This window comes from Calidris pugnax, unplaced genomic scaffold, assembly GCF_001431845.1.
Source record: "Calidris pugnax isolate Ruff unplaced genomic scaffold, ASM143184v1 scaffold273, whole genome shotgun sequence".
NCBI lineage: Eukaryota > Metazoa > Chordata > Aves > Charadriiformes > Scolopacidae > Calidris > Calidris pugnax.
In genome coordinates this window covers 2,880,702-2,903,754 of record NW_015094508.1, presented here as the reverse complement: position 1 = coordinate 2,903,754, position 23,053 = coordinate 2,880,702, and the positions used below count along the sequence as shown (strand labels likewise).

The window sequence follows — 23,053 nt, the reverse complement described above, 5'->3', positions numbered from 1 at the left end:
TGAGAGCAGAATGGTCCATTGGGTTTCTCCGAAATACCTTGTTTTAATACTTGGATGTTGCCTTTTGAATGACATGTAAGAGATCCATAGCATTCAGTGCTCTTTTTCATCCCTCCTGCGTTTAGAGGAGTTTTGAAGAGAATCAATCTGTAGGTTCCAAGACTTCATCAAAATCTTCTTTGAGAGACAAATCTGAGCATCCAGTTGCTGAATGAAACATCTTTCTACATGAACTGCTGAAAATGAAGTCTCTCTTTATAAGATTTCTTTAGAAGAGACCTTTCTCAGGTAGAATTTCTGCAGCAGGGAAGTTTTTGAAGCATGGGTTGAGTCTGTACCTTGATACAGAGAGCTAGTGACTTTGCTGTTGAGTTGTTTCAAACTTGCAAAGCCCTTTTGGGTACAATTTTTCAGCTCAGCCACTGATTTTAACTCTCCCGTTTAGATTCTTAGGGAGCAGTTTCAGAGGAGGGCTTCTGAAAACTAATCAGTAGGCAGGTCATTTTAAGTTTTAAATAAGTGAAAGCTTTTAAAGATATGTGCCTAACTTTCTGAGTTCTCACTTGTACAGTGGGCATGAATCACCTTATAGTAGTCATTATTAAACTTAATGATTGTCTGAGGAGTTAGCTGAAATTAGAATCACAGAGTCATAGAATGTGTTGGGTTGGATGGGACCTTTAAAGGTCATCTAATCCAGGCCCCCTGGAGTAAGCAGGGACATCTTCAACTAGATCAGTTTGCTCAGAGCCTCATCAAGCCTGACCTTGAATGTCTCCAGGGATGGGGCCTCCATCATCAGTAAGTTGCTACTATTTAGTACCAGTTAGGTTTGGAAAATTTTCTGTCTGAAATTCTCTGCAAACTTGTTAATATTCTCCCCACAGCCAGTTTAAAAAATCGTATCTATTTTGTGAGTGGGTGTTCTTTATTTAAATTCCTGTAGACTCTGCCTACATGATATACTTACAAAAGGACAGCTGTTTCCTTTTCCCTCCCCTCCCCTACCTGTCCTCCCCTTCAATTTTGTGTTGTGTTTTATACCAGATTAAAAAAGGGTAAAGAAGTATGCTCAAGTGTAGTTCAAAATGACCAAGATTTATTTCCTGCTTCCATTGACACATGCACAATAGAATAAAAGGACTTTCATTTAATCTGCTAAGCACCATCCACAGAAGATAATATGAGGTAATTCCTCCGTTTTCCAGAGCCATCAGAGTGCAAGATCCTAATGAAAATGCATTCTTGCAAACTAGTAGATCAGGATTTCATTACCTGATCTGTGACTGATTTGCTGCTTCACGCAAATAAAATTCTGTTTCTCAACTTCAGCATCTGTAAAAAAAATTAAAAAGGTATAATATACATTTTTGTGTTTGTAAAATTCTCAGTATTTACTCTGAATCGCTATGAGTTTCCTGGATAAAAGTGTTAAGAGTGAAGTGCATGTAACTACTTGATTCATTAACAGCAATTCTTCCAAATTTAAATTTGACCAAACCATACCCAGAAGTTTAATTCAAGATCAAGCCTGAGCTTTAATGCAAATCCTTCACACAGATGTTATATTTATTAGATTAGCTATAAGAAAAGAAGGTGCTATAATTCCACTGGAGAGTTTTGAGAAGGTATTTAATAGCTAGCATTTAGCTTCATTTAAGGAAGCCAAATAATTCAAATATTTGATGTAGGACCATAAAATTATTAGGACTTTATGAAATATTCTGGTCTGTTCTATAAGTTGTTCTGGGTTGGGTTTTTTACTAACTGCTTTAGCTTATTCACGTTTCAGTTATCCATATGTTAATGAAACTAAATGTTAAGGTATCGAAAGTATGTGACAGTTGCTGCTTCTGAGCTATTGGTTTCTTGCTAGTGAAGATAATCCTCTAGAGACATCTGTGGGACAAAAGAATCAGAATATCCTAAGTTGAAAGGGACTCAGGTGAATCATCGACTCCATACACCATACACGGCATGTATTTATACCATGTATTTAAGAGCATTATCCAAATACTTCTTGAACAATTCCCTTTCTACTTTATATTGTCTTTTATTTACTAGGAATGATGTTTCCAACATACAGTGACATTCATTTGGCTCCTTTTTCTGATGAGCAGCTGTACATGGAACACTACTCCAGAGCCAATTTTTGGTAATGATTGTTTATGTCATTTTATTTTTACCAAAGATTCAGTAGAGGTAAAAAATTAAATCAGTTCTTTGATTCAGCATAAACTATCTGTCAACATTGAAGGAGAATACTTTTATGTTCTCCATGATCACTTCTGCTCTGGCCTACAGTCATACTGTTTATTGTGCAAGTCTGAAGGATCTCTCAGGAAGTGCTAGAGCTGACTAGGTCTCTTTTTGAAAGAGAAGTTGACTCCACAGAGCATCCATTGTGAGAAAAATAGTTGACTGGGAATCAGGTATAAGTGTTTGCATTGCTACACCAAAGTGTAGTATGCTGCAGATGGTGATCATTGTATCGCGTGAAGCTCCAGGTACCTGAGCGTATTCCTGGGCAGTCTTCACAAACAGTAAGTATTAGTTCCCATGACCTGAACAATCTCCAATTTGGCAATTACTTTCTGTCCACCTGGATTTTTTGTGCAGCTTTAACTAGAGGTTGTACTGCTTTTGCCTTGGAGTGTCCCACTGCTACTATCCACTGTTGAGCCGTTGCTGTGCTCTATATAGAAGGAAATATTTACAGCAATATTCTAATGAGGAGAAATTGAGATGATTCCAAAAAAAGATAAGAGAACTTCATCTCTTCTAGCTGGCATGATTTGATTCCAGTGATTCTACATGCATACATTTAATCAGCTGAACTACCTGTCAACCACTGCAAGGCTTTCAGAGAACTGCATAAAGGGAAAAATCAGATTTTTCAAGTCTGCTTTAGTAACTAATTTCTATTTGTGTCAAGAGTGTTTTTGTCATTGACATTATTATCACAGACTGCAGTAATACTTTGTAATTATGATAGTGGTCGGGTTGGTATCTAAGTTGCAGCATACTGCAGTCTTTCCTCCACCCATCTTTGCAAAAGGACATACCCCATTTTTGAAAGATCTTTTTATTACCTAATTATCTACATTCTCATGAATTTTTTTTTAGGAGAATGTTTCAACCAAACTAAGCACAGAAATGTCACACATTTACCTTGATTATACTCCTTGTATATCAGGTTCTATTTGATACATTCCTAGACAAAATAGTTTGTGTGCTTACAATACAATTTATTGCTGTCTTGAGACATCCCCTGAGCAGAAGGCTATAGTATCAGTCCTCCTACCCGTCCACATAGTTGTAGTTTTGTATGGATGTATGCCCAGGACATTGATTGTGTAAGAGGATTAAATACCCTTGTGGTTACTGAGTGCTCTAAAAACCAAAAAATTAATGCTTCTAATGTCTTCAGCCAAATGTGGGATCAAAATGTTCTGAGTGAGAGTGCAGTAGTTCTGCTTCTGCACCACTCTAGGACATGCATGTTCTTATTATTAAAAAGTCTGCATATCCTGATAGATCCAGAGCTATAAAAGTCCTTTTTCAGACAAAGCGCTTTCTCAGGGCTTTCTTGGATGTTTGAAGTAAGCCATCAGGAACTCATTGGTGACAGCCTGTGATTTGCTAAGCTTCAAATTCCAGGCCTCAAGAAACAGCTTTCATTCATCGTCCAGCTTTGCTACTCGGAACAGAAGATGTGTTTTGTGTGTAATAGATCTTTTCCTATTTAGCTAAATCTATATCCTAGGTCTTAGAGATTGGATATGGTTTTGTATCCAGTTAGTATCCAGATAGTACTTGAGCAAAAGACTGAAATAAATATCTCGATTTGCTATTTCATCTGGTAAAGGCAAAGGGACTTTAAAAACCCTCCGAAATCCTGTGCAAAAAATCATGCTGTGTGTTCTAACATCAGATGCAGCAGTTAGCATAGCCTGTTTACTGTACAACAGAAAGGCTGCATGTTTCACACATGCTTAAAATCATTGTCTTGGGTCTTTTCAGTTATAATAATTATGATACTGTGTAAGTATGTTTTGTTTCTCTTCAGGCCTGTAGATTGGCTTACTGTTTTGCTCCAGAGTTGCATATTAATTTGCATTTACTAGTAATCGTTGCTAAAAGTGTGCCAATGTACAGTCTATCACAGAAGAGTAGACTGCTCTCTTTGTTGGTGAAAACCTTGCAAAGATAGAAAGATACAAAGCATAAATATACAGCAAGCAGTTAAAAATAGTGTGCATTTTTTCTGTGTTTCTCATCAGTGATAAATAAGGAACTCAGTTATACAGTACAGCAAACATATGGAAAAGGGTAAAAGATCACTTGCAGTTAAGATGTCTGCTGATTTCCTCTGTTGTGTTTATTTGAGTTCTTTCCTTAAAGATATCTTCTCATATATCTTCTCAGATATCTTTAAGGCATACAGTCATCTGGGCATCTTCCCTTTATGCAATTAGCACAGAACTAGTAATGGAGAATTAATGAGTTGTATGATGCTGTAACAATAAGGACAAACATTTAAAGATTCCCTTTTTAAGTGCTTCTGAAGACATGGAAGGCTTGACCATGGTTTTGTATCTAGATGACACTTCACAAGGAGCTGACCTTCCTTGCTGTTTCCCCTTTCTACCCCCTTTTTGTTTGTAGTATCTGGAAGTAAAGATACCTGTTCAACTTTTCAGTGACTTGATAAGAGGGTTATATGCAAGAGGAAGATTACTGCAAGCATGTATGTTTTCATTTCAAATTTCATACTGGAAATAGTCTGAATATACATTAAATGCAAATTTGCATAAATTGGTAAGATAAAAGTGCTAAATTTTTTTCCCTGTTCAGTTGATATAGGATGACCTTTATTTTCCTCTTTAATGTCAAGAAAAAGGAACAGACCTGTAATACAGGTGTCCTCGTCACTATTTTGATTTATACAAGGTCCACCCCTAATTCTGGAATAACTCAAGATTACAAACATAGCTTAAGAGTGTCTCAGCCCTTCTCCCTATTCTCTGCTTGCTGTGTGTATTCTTTCAGAAGCATAGTATGAAATGTCTCTGTATGTCTATTTGAGGGGATCGTGTCACCCCAGAGCTGTGAGGAAAGGTAAACTAAGCTAAGGAGGGCTGAAATTTGGCCTCTTGGCAGACAGGAGAAAGGGAAAGAGGACCCATATTTCACCTGCTATTTACAGTTACTGTGCCTTGGTCTGGTTGGAACTCAGAAAAAAAAAGCATTTTTCTCCTGAACATGTTATGTGTTACTGTTTCTAGGTACCAAGAATGCTTTTATGGGGTTGACCTGTCCAGTCTGCGCAGTGCAGCTGTGGATGAGTATTTCCGACAACCTATTGTGGTAGGTTTGTATGTCTGGGGGTTATTTTTTGTGGTTTTCCCCCTCCCTATCTCATCCCTTCCACAAAATCCTAGAGGTACAGTAGTCTCCTTGTTTACTGGAGCTCTGTGGCTGTTGAGTAGAGAGCCAGAAAATAACTGCAAGTGTGAACAGAGCTGCTGTCAAAGGTTAACTACCATATGTAATATGTAATATTTGCTATGAATAACAGATGTCTAGAGATATGCACACATTAGGAAGCCACAGCACGTGAAAAAATCTCTTCCTAATATGCAACTAACTTCCCTCAGTCTTTCCAGTCTCGTAAAAAAATGACTTGACCTTGATTTTTCCCTTTCTATCTCTGATTTACAAATTAAAGGAAAAGACAAAGCAGCCAGGCGAACAGATTTCTGTATTATGAAACAACCTTTTTTTAATATGTAAATATCCTTATTTTATTGGTAACTTGGATCTAGCACCTGCCATTCTTCTTTCTTTTTACTAAAGTCTAGGCGTTACCGATTTGGAAAGAATGCAGGAAAAATCCTTCTCACCTCTCTGGGAAAGAACCTAAACAATCCCCACCTGTCACCTCCTGCCCCAGTATAATGCTGCTGTGTAGGTGCAATGAAAAGCTTCACTCTCAGAAATTTGACTTCAACAAACGTTGACTAACTTTTGGCTAACTGCTTTAAGTAGCGATAGCAGCATAGCTGCTGTCACATGGAGACTCTAAAAACTCTAAAACCTATCCAGAAATCTGGAAGGACCATCAGATTACTGATAGAACCTTCTGCACTCCACTGCTGTTAGTACTTGAAATGGAGATGAGAAAACTCTCATTTGTCTTCATAAATTTCAGCTGTGTCTTTGTCTGTAGCAGGGTCATTCTCAGCACTGACTCTTTGGCTTTCAGTTAGAGAAGGGAGAAATCTGTAGAACTGTGGTATTTACTTGCATCCTGTCTGATGTACATGTTTTGCTTTGATTTCTTGGCTGAGATTCTTCCTCCCTTGGAGATCAGAAATGCATTGCCCAATAAAAGCCACATTAAATTGTTATTTCTTTTTAAAAATCACGTATCTCTGTGTGTTCCCCTTACTCTGTAGACAGATTTTAGTTCTTAGATGGGTTCAGTGGGGGGTTGTGATACAAGCCTTTATGTTAAGAATTTGCTTTACTTCTGGAAGAGCTTGTGAGCAGGGATAGATTAAGATTAGTACCTGTGATTAAAAAAAAAGAAAAATGAAGGGAAAAGTTTTCATTTGCTGACTGACTACTTGTAACTTTATTCTAGACATAAATCTGTATTAAGTAATTTTGCTTTCTATACTTCATAATTTAATTTTCAAGTATTTCCATACTGTCTTAATTCAGCTTACCTAACTGTGCAATGCAGAAGAGCACATTAAAATGTGTGTGGTTTAAAAAAAACCAAACCAACCCCAAGTGATCAATTTACAAGTGATCAATTTCTAGACAAATTTTCTTCTTTCTAGGTTGAATATAGATATCTTTGATAGGCATGTAAGCAGTCAAATATATTAAATCCTGATAATATTGCAAAATCTAACAATGTTCTAAGGGATACTAAGAAAATGAAACATTGAAAACAAATTTATAGGGGTGAAGGTTGATTTTTGTCTTATTCCCCATTCTTTTTAACAGAAAACAAGTTTATACATTGACAAGACAGAGTGGTAACAATTGCAACTCTTTTTTATTTTTTTTTCACCCCCATAGGATACTTTTGATGTGAGAATTCTGATGGCACAGGCAGTGAAGTACACTGTCAACTTCGTGGAAGCTGTTGAGGAAGATTTGCATAGGTCAGCAGACACCAGCAACCTACTCTTCATCTTTCATTTTTGTCACTGGCTATTGATCAATGGTGCTCAGAGGGAGCTTTGGTGGTGGCTGTGGAGGAGGGAAGGGGTCGGGGCAAAACGATTAGTCCACCACTCCTAATGGACCGGAATGTCCATCTGCATGATGATTTGCCTAGCATCAGCAGAGAAGCCCATTTGTGTGTCCGTGAAACACCAGAGATCAGTTCACAAAATTTTCATACTGAAAGGGATAAAACAGGGCCTAGAGGACAGTGTTTACTTCTTAGCATTATATCTTGAGACACATAATTTAATTCAGTTACAAGGCAATTTTTGTTTTTCTGTTCAGACATCCTAAAAAACCTTGTCAAATGATGCCATCACAAGCTGCCTTGCTGAACTCTTGTGTACCTCTTTTTTTTAAACATTTTCTAGTCTAACAGGAATCATTTGTACCTCTTTACTTCCCTCCAGAACTCCTTCAAATCTTTAGATGGAAAGTCTTATATATAAAACAACCTGCATCCTTCATGTCTTAGAATGACAGTAGAGAAGCCTCGTGCTCAGCACATCTGTGAAATAAAATGTACCATATGTGAGAACTTGAGGGAGTACCTCAAGTCCTTGCAAGACACTGTCACAAGGGGAAAATATCACAGACTGTCTTTGAAGCTCTGAACCCTTGTTGTTTCGACGTGACTCAACTAATTGCATAAATGACATGGTCTAGTGGGAGAGAAGAATTGCTGTTAGAGGGGGGAAGCAGCTGTAGAATTGCTTTCCAGTTTCAGGTGGCTACGGCTGGCTTCCTGTAGTGGTTCTCAGAACTAATATGTTCATATCGCAATGCTAGTTTCATGATATATTTCTGCAAGAGTGGGTGAGATTTGGATTCAGCTACACAGCCAGTAGTAGTTCTTTTGGAAGGGAACATATTCAAGCTCATGGTCAAGCAGGTCAATTTTTCCTTCTTGTTCCAGAAGTAGTTCTATTTGTCAAATTTGTAGTGGAACATTTTCCTGCTAAAAATAGTATTTATACTAAACCCAAGTCCTTCAATAGCAACAGGAAATTTTCCACTCAAAAGACTGAACCCCTGTACTTATAGCAGTCTGCAATATTGCCACAAATGATGCTGTAACACTTGTGTAGTGGCATATTTGGTTCCACTATCTAACAAAAAAATACAAAAAACTAACACCTAGACCCATGCCATTCGTTAATTCTATTGACACAGAAAAAAAGAGCATATCCTTTTAAATATATGGCAAATTGTGACATAAACTGATGAATAAGAATGGAAAATCATAAATTAGTATAAGGTAGGCTTCTGGTGGAATTTCCAGTACTTTTTGGAAGTTATTTTTGGCAGCATATTATTTTTTCTCCTGCAGAGTGGAAATCCCCTTTGTTTTCCAAATGATGCAGTCAGGGCTAATCCATGGCCTGGCTTTCTGGTTTGATGTGGCATTTGTAGGATCACTGTAAGTACTTTTTCCTTCTTCCTGTGAAATGCTAACTACAGGGGGAAAAATCACATCTTTCGTACAAAATGTGCCAGTACTAGACCTTTATCTGGTGCTGACCTAGTTTGTAATGTGATTCTTTTGTGTTAAAGAAATAATGCTCTTCCAGAGGTAACAAGAAGTATGATAACCTAGCGCTAGCACTATGACTAGATGGTGGTGATCTTGCTTCCCATTGACTGGGGTGCACATTATCTACAGTCGACCACTTCCAGGAATTCCTGAGGATCAAAATGCACTGTTCCACACAATGCTGCTTTTTTTTTTTTTTTTTTTTTTTTTTTTTCATTATTAGAGGCCTTTCTGTTTTACATTTTAAGTAAAGCAGCAGCATTTGAACATAAGCTGGATTTTCCCACTTGGGCTGGTCTTGTTTGTGGGCAAAAAAAAAGAAAGCAGGCAACAAGTTCCAGCTGACAAAATAGAAATGGAAAAAAATTTCACCAAGCTTGGGGAAATTTTTCACTGCGGCACCAGGCATTTATTTCAAAATGGGGACAGTCATCTGGTAAATAGTAAATAGATGAAAATTAGATGAACTTGCTCAGGTAGTCAAAACATAGATTTAAGCTATCTGTATTTAGCTCTTAGATAAGATTTGTTGATTTCTCAGTTAAACTGATCTAGTTTTAGATCAGTTAGATTAGGTTTAGATTAGGTGATTTTTTTTTTCAATAAATTGTAAAATGCACTTCTATTTATTTGTGTTGATAAATGCCTTTTATTAGATTTTGAAATGAGGATTGTCAAGAATTCTGAATAGTATACCCATTAAAAGAAAAAGGACCTATGTGCATTTCTATTTAATAGCTGATAGGAAAAGGAATTTAAAAAAGGAAGCACATATTCCATATCAGTTAAAACGGTACAGAAAATTTCAGACTTGCAGGAACTGACTGAAATCCTCTGCTGGGAAGGCCTCTATTTTGGAGTAGGCAACTGCTTAATCAGCAGCTCTTTCATGTTTCTACAACTCTGGAAGTTCTTTGCCTTAAAACTTGAAACCTCAGTGGATTGGATTTGTGTTATTACTTGTGTCATCCCTTTGCACCCACAGCCCCTTTCAATATATTACTGAAATATCTCTTGCAAGTGAAAACTAGGTATAGAACCATCTTGGGGAGTGTTGTTTAAGGATGAAACTACCATTGTGAAGAATCACATTGCCACATTCAGGACAAAACTTCATTTCTTGTAATTTATTGAAATTGTCTCGGTAGTAAGAGAAGAGGGAAATTTGTATTCTGTATCCTGGCAGTGTGGAAAGAAGAGAAAAGAGGAGTCTCAAGAGTCTCTTTTTTCAATCTCCATAATTGGCTTAAGCACAGAGATCTGGTGGTGACAGGCACAGTATAGACGAAGGAAGAAAATGAGGTATAACTTCCTGATGTCCCCATATAGGGTAATATCACTCTGCTGGTTTACTTGAAGGCAGTTTAAAGATTATTATAAGCAGTTGACACCTCACATACATAAAGGTCTAACTACTTAAAATTGTTTCCAAAAGGAGAAAACAGGCGAGAAGGTCTAGATAGTTTTTCTTGTTTGTTTTAGGGTAACTGTTTGGTTGTCCACTGCACCGACAGAGCCCCTCACTCACTGGTATCAAGTACGCTGCCTTCTCCAGACACCCCTCTTTGCTAAAGAGGGGGAAACTCTCTCAGGGAAAGTCTTACTTGTTGCCAATAAGCGGTAAGTGTAAAAGCTTCCCAAGTAGATTTTGTAGTTTGGTTCTTGTTAAAGGTACCCAGAAGACACCAGTTAATTTTGGGTATGCTTGTGCACACATTTGTTATTTCTGGTACCATTACCAATGTATACGGTATCACCGATACAGTTATGTAGTCTCACAAGGTCAACATGGTGAGACTCTGCTCACCAAAAGGTCTCCATGTTTCACTCCAGTTACCTGTGATGTTCCTTCTCACCTTCTCCTTAACCACCTGTCACATCCTGCCTTCCCTCAACCTAGCGCTACTTGCAGGTTTTGTCAGTTTCCAACTCTGCTATCTTTCACACACAGCAGTTTTCTCAGGTCACGGCCAGTTAATTTTCCACACCTTGTTCTGGTAGTGTGACCTCTGGCCATGTCTTTGTCAGCAGCCTAGTTGTTTGCCTGAAGACTCAATATCTCTTGTCTCTCACCAAGTCCTGTGCAGAGACAAGGAGAAGTGGGGTTGATCCCAAATCCATTATGTTTTTAATTCTGGATAAAAAATCCACATGGACATACTTCCCTGTTTAAGAACAGTGCTCTTCATGTGTTATTTGTCCTTTCACTGAGGCTAGTGATGATGGTGCTTTTGGAAGGGCCTATTTCCTCACCAGACTTCTCTGCTGTTCCTGTTGTCAGTCTGATGTTTGGTAACTCCACTGCAATGCTTGGCTTTGAAAACAATCCTCCAGTGATGGGGTCACATGAGGTGCAGCCTGGTTTGCTTACACCTATGTGTAGTTTTAACAGAAAACAAAGCCTCCTTGATGCAGGAAGGTGAATCTTTTTATTGTTTGTTTGTTTCTTTGCTGACAAATAAGGTGATCCAGTGACATCAAAGCTGTCAGTAATACTTCCAGAGCTCTTTAATTACATCAGCAATAAATACTTGATGTGGAACTTGTCAAATTTCTGCTTAGAAACTCCTCATGGAGAAAATAAGTAGTAACAAATCTTGATATGTCTCTTTCAAAAGCAAAATGTATTCGTATTTTAATATAAAAAGGAAACACTGTAGGCCACGAAGTGTTCACACAGCCACTGCTGTAAATATGTCAATACCTATGGCATATCTACAATGGAGTGTGGCTCAGAGATGCCCGGACAGCTGACTTCGCCAGACTGAGAATGAGAAGGACTTTAACCATGTGTTAGCACCGGGCTAACAAGTCCTGCCACAAAGCTGACCTGGTTTCAGGACACATGTGGCACTTCTGTGTAACCCTGCAGTTGCTGTTCCGTGCAGGAGGAGCAGCTTTGGTCAGCTTCGGCGTTTTGGTGTGCCCGTGGCTGGTCCTCCTTACTTTTCTGGGCAAGCTCAGTTTCTTGCAAAAAGTCCTGCGAAAAAAATCCTCCCTGGTGAAATCCAGGATTATGAGAAGAGTGAACATAATGCTGTTTGGCAAGATAGATATTTTTGATCATGAAAAAATCCTCTGATTGTACTTGCTAATGCTGAAATTTATAGTATTTCTGACAGGGGGGGGGAAAGACCTTTCACTATTGAATACTACCAGTGCAAAATTATGTTATTCAGATGTTAAAATCACTTCAGTGCCTTTTAAACTTTACTTCTTTAGAGATGATTAAGTAATCACGTCTTTCCACTGATACCACAGCAAATAAGTTTCCATTGTGTTATACTAAGGGGTATTTTTTTCGCTCAAGCCGTTATAGGTGTTTTAGTTCCATTACCTCTTTTTTATACTTCTCTTTCTGATGCAGGCAAAGTTATGATATTCAGATTGTGGCTATGGTGGACCAGACAGGATTGAAATCTGGTAACATTCTTGATTTAAAGAATCCATTTTTTAGGTAAGAAATACTTTTGACTAAAATATCACCATTGTAGAGTGGTACCATCTTGTATGACAGGAAGCAAAGCACACCTATTGGGGAAGAACAAGTTTCTGACCTCTTACAGTTTATTTTAGTTCTACAAGTACAGGGGCACCACTGTTTTGTTTTAAGGGTAGTCATTTGTGTAAGAATACTTGCATATTCTACCTAGGCTGTGTGACAAAGGAAAAGAAAAAAGCTTTATTTAAGGTCTGCAATGATTTAGTGCTATGACAAAATAGTAGGCATTTACTGATTTGAGTGAATGTATACTTAAAATCTTTCGCTGTTTCCTGGGGAGTGATGTGTATCATTGTGACTTGAGGAATCAGGAATATGCCAAGACGCACTCAGCTAAGTACATAAATTGATAATACTATTTGACATGAAGGACCTGTCCTCTCTGTATTATACACGAGGGGAGGAAAAAAAATCTACCTGCTCCAATCCTTCCCATCCGAGCAAGGACTTTTGTTATGTGTTGCTATGGCACCTTATTTTGGGAAAAGCTGTAATTTACAGACCAAAACAAGCGGGAGGAAGGAGCCTGAAGTCTTCCAAAGGAAAAAAGATTTTTGAGAAAAACAGTCTGGCTGTGTTCTGTTCTCATTCTTGTGCTGTATTTGGCATAAAAATCAGCAAATACAGCTGGTGGAATTGATTTTTTCCAGAAGCACACATGGAAAATGCTTCCCTCCTTCATTATGTGTTTTCCATTTTTTATTTTTTGACTCAGACCTATATGACAATTCCACAGTAAACCTGTAAAACAAAATATTCATTGTGTCTGATGAAAATTAATTTTAATCTGTAAAGTTAATTTTTATCTGTACATCAAATGTGTAGCACATTCTGCATTCAGAGTGGGACCCTTTTGATTAAATTTGTAAAAATGTCATTTTCGTAAAGGCTATTTGTGGAAGACTTGCAATGACTATAAATAAAATCACGCACTGGAAAAGATTAATTTTCTCAGACTTGACTGTGACATGGGCAGTGTCTACCTTGCGCATGTTTTTGGTTTGGCTAATACTGGTTTCAAATCTAAAAGATTTTTGTGAGGATTATTACGAATAAGTTTACTGGTCTTCTAATATCTCCATACTTAGCACCCACTGTGTGTGAGTGACTTTTCAAAGATGATAGAATCTATTTGTTTAGAAGTAAAAGAAGCTTTTGTTAAGAGGTTTTAACTTACATAAAATGTAGAAATCGCTTTCAGGATACTATCACTCATACCAAAGAAAACGGGGGAAAATGGTCAAGTTCTGTGTTACGTATAGAAGGACGTTAAGTTATATGGAACGGTATTCTAGTTTGAAAATTGAATGTAAAAATGTTACCGTGTGATTTCATGGTTGCTAGCTAATTAACCATACCGAGTTCAATAATTTAGATTGCTCTTCTTTCATACATTTATTCTTATAGTGCTTGGTTGTGGAATCCTGCCACAACACACTAACCTAATTTAACAAGCTTCCTCTGTGAGCCTCCATTAGTGGTTTTTTTTGTTTATTGATCCTTCTCCATTCTGTCCCTGCCCTCCCGTAGCAATTACCAGAGCTTTGAAAGAGTTAAAAAAACAAAGGCAAGGAAGACTTCCCAAAAGAAAAAATGCTTATTTAGAAACATGAGGAAACTTTCAAAGTCTTCATAAGGTTTTTAAAAAGAATAAGAACATATAATCCAGGTTTTAAACTGGGACATGCAAATTACTGTGCATGGTGGGACCTGATACCAACCCATCCAGACTAGCTGTCTTCTCCTCACTGCTTCATAGTGTCCCTGAGACAAATACTCTTCTCCATACCACAGGGATAGATAGTAGGGAAGAGGCAATTCTGGACATTTTTTGCTCATTTAAAACAACTCCATAATAATTCTATAGCATAAGGTAAAAATAAAGACTGGACTGGGAAGCTTTTAATTTCTGTGAAGGCAACGGCCTGAGCTGCTGTACATAAAACCAAAAGAAAGCCTCTGCCTTTGTAAAATAACCTACAGTGGACTAGGTAGCATTTTACACTTGCTTGCACAGCTGCAAATCTAGATAAAACCACTTAAAATTTAAATTTGAAATCACTCTGCATGTAATAAATCAGTAACAGCATAGGGGACTATTTTCTAGCTTTATTCCAGTGAGACTTATCTGTCATATATTGGCTAAGTGTTGTGCTTAAAAAACTTTCAATTTCATAAAAGTTCTTATTAAATATCAAAAATCTTGAAAAAGTTTTTACTCCAGAGTAAAAGAAAAGCTATATTAGAATCTATTAAATTTGCTCAGTTCAGCTAGTGCTGTAAGCTCTCAAAGAATTGTATATTTTAACTATTTTTTCTTTCATCCATTTTTAGGTATGCCTAGAATGTATTGTAATATGGCATCTGAAAACAGAAGTCAGATTCTCACCAAGCTGAGTAACCAGTGAGACTTCAGTTCTAGTATGCCTACTGGTGCTTGTGTAAAATCAATTTGTAACTGTATATATCTGTAATTGTGTGTGAGTCACATGAGAAGGGGATACTGTAGTTCCATCTTTTTTTCTTTTTTTAATTGAAATTTACCCTGCACTCACATTTAAAGAAATGGATTGCAGCGGATTCAATTTTATTCCAGAAAGTTCATTTGGTATAGAACAAGAACTGTTTCTCTGTGTTTGTTTTTATTTCTGCTTTACAATAAGCTCACATTGGTTCACTGATCTTGTTTTTAATATTCTTATCAATATTCTAGGTTCTTGAACAAAACCTACCTCATGTTTCTATATATAACATATCAAAAGGTCTTTGAGTAATATGTAGTGTGCAGGCTTTAAACATTCAGCACTTACTTCAATGTTTGGTGTTAAATCTTCTAGCTCACCAGGGCAGTGTGTTAAATACTTCAATTTTCTCAATGGACTCATTAATGTGGTTCATTTTGAGACATGAACCTAATGTCATCTTGCATATATTTTGTAAATGCTCTTAGATTTCTCTGTGCCTATAGAAACATAACAGGACATTTGTAACATTAACATTTGTAAACTACTCCCAGCATAGTGTGATACAAAACTGTATGGTAAGATAGGTGTGACTTTCACTTTTTCAGTAGCTCCATGAGAAGTATTGATAGCCAAAGCTATATAAACATGTATTTTTGGCTTGTGTACCTAGCAAACGAGGAGGACTATAGAGTTATAGTACAGATTTTCCTGAGATCTCTCTCCAGACAATGTTATCCATTAATGGCATATACTGACTCCTATACAATGTGTTTCTGTAGTTCAAGGTAGATGCCTTAGGCTGAATTAATGAGCTGGAGTCAAATCAGAAATGTAGACATCATTTTCCTACCAAAAACATAACTCCAGTGATACCTCTAGCAAGATACAATCACCTGCTAGCCTTCCACACACTGTTGGAAGGCTGGTTTGAATGAAAAGCCCCAGCAAAACTGACCCTTCTCTCAGGAAGTTATGTGCAGCATTTGATCAAAAGACCCGCTAAGGACCCCTGCTGCGAGTAATTAAGTTGTACTTTCAGTGGTTTGTCTCCAAGTCAACAACCATGTGCAGGTATTTAAAGATAGTTTATGAGATACTGGACAGTAGTACCTAAAACTGCAAAACTGGTGGCATGAACTTCATGGCTGAGGCAATGAAACCATTGAACTTAGTGTCAGACAATGATTGCCTTGTTCTGTCCAGTAGCTTTTAATACAGCAGATGAGAGACTTCTAGTATGAAAATGTAGTTTGCACAATAAAAGACTTTTTTTTTTTTAACACAAATTTTAAAATATTTAATGTGGGCTGCTGCCTCAGAATGATAACAGGAAATACCATTGTAAACCTGTAAAAGCAGTGTAATGAGATTTCTGATGCAAAATCTGATGGATGGGTACCCACCCATCTTAAATTTAGTCTGCACAGTGGTTGGTGCTTTTCCGATTATATGAGAGAAGCAAAGAAATCCAGAAATGTTCAAATCCAAATAGCAGGCAGCTGTAGTTCAGAGTTTTCTAGAGTTTCACAGGTTTTCCTCAGCAAATATGAAAGGAGTATACAAAATTTGGATCTGAATTCAGCATATAGATTTGTAATGTTTCCTACTGACCTGCATGTCTGCCTGGATTTCACACAGTGCTTAGAGATAGAGTTTAATGATAGTTTTTGTTAGGTTGATGGTTGAACTAGATGATCTGAAAGGTCCCTTCCAACTTAGACAATTCTATGATGGTAATTTCAGTCTCAAACCTCTTCTAAAAAGTATCTGTATAACAAATACTTCCACTTTCTATAACAAAAAATCTTACATTTTGAATTTGACATGGCAACTTCAATTATTTTTAAAGAGGAAAGTAAATAAAGGGGAGGAAAAACAGCAGCAGCAGAGAGCAGTGTCGGGTTGTGTATCTTTATTTAATTCCAGAACAGAAGGTATATGTATCTAATAATTGCATCTTCAGTATGTATAGACAAGATTGTTGCCTTACATGCTAACAAGTACAAAGAATAATTCACAGTAATTGCTACTCTGAAGTGATTTGGATGATCCGGGACTGGTATTTGTATTTTCTCTCTACTTCGGGAATTCACTTTACTCCAGATTGAATGCTAAAACTGAAGAGAAGATTGACATCGGCTACTGTACCATTTGCAGTCTGAAATAGTCCTGGGACAGTCTCACTTCCTTATCATTTAACATTTTCCTGCTTTGAAGCATTGGTAATTTTGAAGTATACAGGAGCCTGCCTTCAAGAACTACAAAGTACTGTTTTCACCTTACATGACTTTCTGTGTATAAATGAGAGAATATATTTGTAAAGTATTTTTGAAACAACATGCGAATGAAAACAGTTTATTGATAAAAATGCTGGTGTTTTGTTTCTATTTTTTGTAAAGGCAACAAGGCAACATTAATGAATGCTCCAGAATGTAGGGAAACTAAAGCAGAACTGTGGGGTTGCTGGAGCAAACAATGATGATGTAGTTTTACAGTGTAAGACTCTTGAACAGATTTGACCACATTAGGAAATGTAGCATTTCCTCATTTATAGTTAAAGAGGCTATATTAATCCTGTTGAAAAATGACACATTGACTTGCATCCCACAGACTCAAAAAACACAATGGGAAAGACGCTAAATATCGTATTAAGGAGCTATAAATTTTCATGCTTTGTTGGATCCATGGTCATTTAGAAGGTTTATCTCCAAGAAATTATAGCAGTTAGAAATGCTCTTAGCAGCTTATTTTTCAACAACTGCATATGGTTATTTTCTTTTACCTTCACCCCAGAGAGATGCATTTAAAGTTCTGTAAGCAGTCATATAAAATAGTGATTCATGATAAATTGCATTTTCAGTAGTAATGACTTTCATTTTGAATGTCTAGCTATGTGAGTTCTCCCATCTGAACTGACAATTAGAATAGTCTGTCCTTAGGAATAGTATAGGAATTCAATGTGGTTACTATTATTCTGCTGGTTGCTAAGAGAAGTAGTGATTTACTGCATATTGTGTGCACTAGACCCACAGAATCTTTGTGATAGCACTCTTTATAATACTTACGACAACTATGACATCCAAAAGCACTCTTGATGCATCTGGATCTAAGTGCAGTGAAACACAATGGAATTGGTGTTAATTTGCTTAGCTAAGTTTCTGTAGTTTCTGCTTTTTTCTCAAGATGCAACAAAGAAAAAAAGGAGGGGACAGGGAGAAAGGCATTTAGAAGTTGGAAGAGAAACCTTCAGACAATATGCATTTTCTTCTTCCTTAGCTTGTGGTATACAGGTTTTCACTCTTCATGATTAGATAAGACATGTATTTACAACTCTGCACTGATCCAAGTTCAGAGCTAAAACTGGGAAAAGCTACGCTGTCAAGATGGAGCTGAAAAGTCAGTAGAATAGAGGACAACAATTCAACCGGAAACTGCAGAAAAAAACAATTTCTTGCTGGAAGCAAGAGGGTATCAATTACCTGTCAAGAACTGTTCAGGTTCAGCTCACCAGGTTTCACCCACGCTGATTTTAATGATATTCAGATGCACATATTTACAGAAGAAACTAATCTAAAGTGAAGAAAACAAAAGAAAAATGAGTGGGAAGTATAAAAATGTCTTTCTCAAAGTGGCTGCCCCTCCCAAGGTTGGCCAGTTGCGAGGCATGTCATCTTGCAACATTGAACTGAGACTTCAGCATGATTTTTCTGGGACTTCAGCCTAATTTACCAGAGGCTTCAGATGTCCCTTAGCTAACTATCAGTAGTCAGATATCCAGTGGACCATGAGTCAAAACTACTGTGAACAAAGCATTGCTCAATAGCAGTGGAACTTATGATAATAAATCTTATATTTAATGGCCTGTGAACAACAGCCAGTGTTCAGTTTTCACTTCAAAACACCTTTCATTTGAATTTGGTCTACAATGAACATTTTTGAGTATCTGTGAAGAAATCCCAAGCGATTTTTAATCTAACACTTCGGTAACTAACACTTCTTTGGTGGTGGAAGGGGAAGCAGAAACTTGTTTTTACTTTTAGGGGTGGTTTCCTATGCAGGGAACGTGCTACACAGCTAACATGACAGAGGTCCCCAAATGTACATTAATCCACTGTACGTGTACACTCATGTAAGCAGTAATAAAAGGGGATGGTACCACAGGATATGAAACACACTTGAGTCAGAAAATAGCACAATTAAGGAAATAGCACTTAACTGAACATGATAACATGGTACTTTCTTTAAAACAAATCATCACTACCCAAAATCGCAACGGGTAAATGCATACTGAAAGTAGGAACATGGATCCAGTTTTGCTAGAATTCAGTTGGAATTTCCAAAGAATATGAAGTGAATAGTGCCTTCCCAAGATCTGTTAAGAATACAGGGCTTGGTCTGCCAAACCTGTGTATCAAAGAACACCCATGATCTTAGATGGAAAACAGTACAAGAGAAAAAGGCCAGTGCTCACTCACAACATTTAACTATAATGCTGGATTTCATAGGATCTCAGAAATTTTCCTGGGACACGCATAAAACGCAAAGAGTTCTTTGTCACACTCCATCTGCCCCTGAAATAATGAGCTGAGAAATAAGAGCAAATGACTCTGCAGCTGAGTGTTTTGAGCTAATTTTGGAGAAAGGGAAATTTAATTCACCTCAGTTGTCATGCAGATGAAGCTCTTAGCAGGTATACTTAATTAGAAACAACAGCAAATGAGCAATATCAAGATGCGCAGGAAGCCTGCCCCCTATTTTTCTGAATAGGTGGCTAAATTAATTTTACTCTGGCACTTCTACTGGTTCTCTATACTTTGGAAAATGACTAGAAGTTGAGTACTCTCTCACACAGTCCAAGTGGGGAAATGAAACAACATAACTGCAAACTAGTTTGTGGTTCTCAAGTAAGGAGATATCTTGGAGTAACATGCTGTAATTGCTATTAAGAATTCACCATTTCTTTACAGTTGCATCTCACCATCTTTTCCAACTCAGCTGACTTCTAACAAATACTGCACTGAATTCTGTATCACTCAGAAAGTTAAAAATTATAATGTAAGAAGCTTGCAGGCAGCTATAGGCAAAAGCAAAACAGGGAGCAAGCAGTGGGGGGCAGTGAAATATCTGTGGCTCTGCAGCCTCCTTGGCTACGGTGTAGCCCAGGAAATGGATGGTCACTCATAAAAACTTTATGTGCTGTCACCACCCTTTCCAGCTCCAGCATGGCAGCAGCAGCAACTGGCCTATCCATTGCTCATCACTCAGGAGAGACCAGTTCCAGGCTGTCTATAGATCTGGATCTCTGGGGATCCTTTTGGGCAGCAAAATTCAGTTCTGCCTAAACATCAGCTGTTGGCAAAAAAAAACAAAACCCAAAAACAAACCCAGAACAAAATTCTCTTTGCATTATGAAAGGGTTGGCAATACTTAGACAGAGAAAAGTATGGATAGCATTGTTGACTAACTTAATGACCACCTTTCCTGCAGTGCGTAAAAAGCGATACAGAGAAGTGGGTCTTTTACACACTGCAGCAGCCACAAATGGCTTTGGTTGTGTTTGTAGAATGGACATCTGCATTGTGATGACAAGAAAGATTAAATAATTTAGTATTCTATTCTGTAGGAAGTGTAGAGGGAGAAAATGAATTGAAATGCTGTGCAAGAGTAGTGCTCTCTCCAGAGGATCACCAGCTGACAGGCGTGGTGATCAACTCATTTACAAGGTCAGCAGAACTGTCTGCTTCTCCACAAACAGGAATGGGAACTGGGGTTGTTTGGCCTGGAGAAAAGGAGGCTGAAGGAAGACCTTATCACTCTCTACAACTACCTGAAGGGAGTCTATAGAGAGATGAGGCTTGGTCTCTTCTCCCAAGTAACAGGCAATAGGACAAGAGGAAATGCCTCAAGCTGCGTCAGGGGAGATTTTGATTGGGTATTAGGAAAAATTTTTACACTGAAAGGGTTATTAAGCATTGGAAGAGGCTGCCCAGGGAAGTGGTTGAGGCACCATCCCTGGCAGTATTTAAATTATGGGCAGACGCTGTGCTTAAGAGATGTGGTTTAGTGATGGGTTTTGTCAGTGTTAGGTTGGTGGTTGGACTAGATGATCTGAAAAGGTCCCTTTCAACCTCAGTAATTCCATGATATTATTCTGTGAAATAAGCTACAAAATAATAATCTTGGACAAGGTGCATGTAGCTGTTTTCAGCAACTCAGAAAGTACCTCCAGCAGCATTCACAAATGAAAATGAAATTACGGAGTTTTACCTGACTTCTGTGGTAGTTATTCTGCTCCTGCTGCCTTGGTAACAGGAATAGTCAGGCTATGGCTGTAGTTACACTCCATTTTTCTTACAGCTTTGCACCTTCAGATGTCTTGTTGAAGGAGATGCACTAAAGTGAGCAGAGCAGTCCTGACCAATGCAGCAGACAGCACTCCACAGTGTTGCAGTCTTCACTACAATTGCCTTAATACTAAGCCCAGATCTATTGTGTCACAGAGTCGAATTATTTTTTTATGTGAAAATGGCTAGATAAATGTGCTATTAACAAACGTATGAATAAAAACCAGCCCTTTGTTTGGCTGGGACAGGTAAGCATACATATTGTCACACTTTTGTAAATTTTTATGTAAAATGTGAGACAAGCCACTTTTAAACTTCCACAGCTCTTATTCCTTCAAAGTCTGTTAAGAAACAAAGTGGCATTCAGCACTACTGAATTCACCACAGCTCTCCTTGAGCTGGAAAGCCAATGCCATAAAAGTGCCACATCGGGGACAGGCCACAAGCGGAAGTATGCTGACACTGCTTCTGGTACTACTATAGCAAATATATTCCACGGACACGTCAGAGTGGAGGTGACTGCACTGTGTGAAAAAATAAAAGGCTGTAGACCCTTCATAATGACCATATCCAGCCTGTGACTATTCAGTGAAACATGCTTCTTGCTCTTCACATTCTTAGTGCTTGTTTTTGCAGTCCAAAGACCATAATCCTTCTTTTTGTTTAAAAAGCCCGTTGTAGAACCACATTTTCAAGGGTATTCAAAAACATGCTTGAGATACCAAGTTGGAAACCGTATGCTGTAGGAGTATGACACATCTTTAGAAGAATCTGAATCGTGACATGAGGCTTTCACTTGAGAGCCACACTGGTAACACTGAATGTCAACATTACATGTCTTATTCACAAATTACAAATTAACTTTTCTGAATTTTTATCTTCTGGTTTCTTTAATAATTTTTACCTCCATGGAATCAAAACAGTGTCCAGAAGGCAGATAAAACAGACATTAAAAAAACACATTAAAACATCTGTGCTGATACATTACTCTGAACACACTTGAGAATATCCTGGAAATATGACTAGGTCAAGAACTATCTTCTACTTTTACAGCCTGTTTAAGGTACCTGAAGATCTTTAAGGAACTTTTAATTATTTATGAAATGTAGATGCTTGAACCTGTAAGCTGACTGACTTGAAATCTCTGGCTGACATTCAAAAGTTTCATTGGTTTATTCTCTGGGAGATGTTTGCATAATAGAAACCAAGCTGAAAATAGCTATATCTATTCTAATGTTTTAATTGACCATGGTATTAATTTTTGAAAATTCTTGAAAAGAAACCACCAAAAAATGGAAATGTAATTACTGTAGAGACTAGACTTACGTCAAATATCTACAGAGGTTCCTCCAAACACTGAAACAAAGCATTTGGGCTGTGGGAGCACACAGACTTGTGATTTATGCCCCTTGACTTAAGCCAAGACTCAAAATACACACTTTCCCCTGTCCCCTTTAAAACATGCAATTTTCACATAATTTTGACAGGCATGATGTTAACATTTCAAGCAGTAGGAAAACTAAACATCATGATTCTGCCTATGCCTGTTTTGCAAGTCACTGCCAAGTGCTTTCCTGGAGACAAATAACAAAAAAGGACTATTACCAGCCACATCAAAGAAAAAGCCCTCCTCCACCAAATAATTTCCCTCTACATCACTTCTTTAGTCAAATATACTATGGGTGGTACCACAGAAGTACTTACTATGCTCTGACTTCCTATTATAGCTACTGTCATCACACAAGTGTAATAATTACCACGTTTACGAATATGGATCCCCTTTCCATTCAGAAGTGATGACTTTACTTAAACACCCAAACAAAATAAAAAAAAAATTCGTGAACTCATCAGATGGTTTTGAACTAACGGCTCCGCCTAGCGTTCCCCAGAACCCTCGCCACTTAACCTGTGCGCTACCTTGTTTTTTAACCAGGCTCCTGTTTAGGCCGGGCGCGGGGCAGGC

General features: G+C 37.7%; 1 protein-coding gene across 1 annotated transcript in view; it reads left to right on the top strand.

Annotated features, from left to right (window-relative positions):
* LOC106901825 (histone-arginine methyltransferase CARM1-like) overlaps positions 1–17,464 on the top strand; it is a 55,595-nt gene extending 38,131 nt beyond the window's left edge. The window contains exons 7-13 of the mRNA XM_014964839.1: positions 2,065–2,155; positions 5,289–5,370; positions 7,096–7,181; positions 8,576–8,665; positions 10,262–10,399; positions 12,147–12,236; positions 14,616–17,464. Of these exons, the coding sequence (XP_014820325.1) occupies positions 2,065–2,155; positions 5,289–5,370; positions 7,096–7,181; positions 8,576–8,665; positions 10,262–10,399; positions 12,147–12,236; positions 14,616–14,625 (587 nt within the window). The 3' untranslated portion in view covers positions 14,626–17,464. The remainder of the gene's footprint in view (positions 1–2,064; positions 2,156–5,288; positions 5,371–7,095; positions 7,182–8,575; positions 8,666–10,261; positions 10,400–12,146; positions 12,237–14,615) is intronic.
* Positions 17,465–23,053: the final 5,589 nt, after the last annotated feature.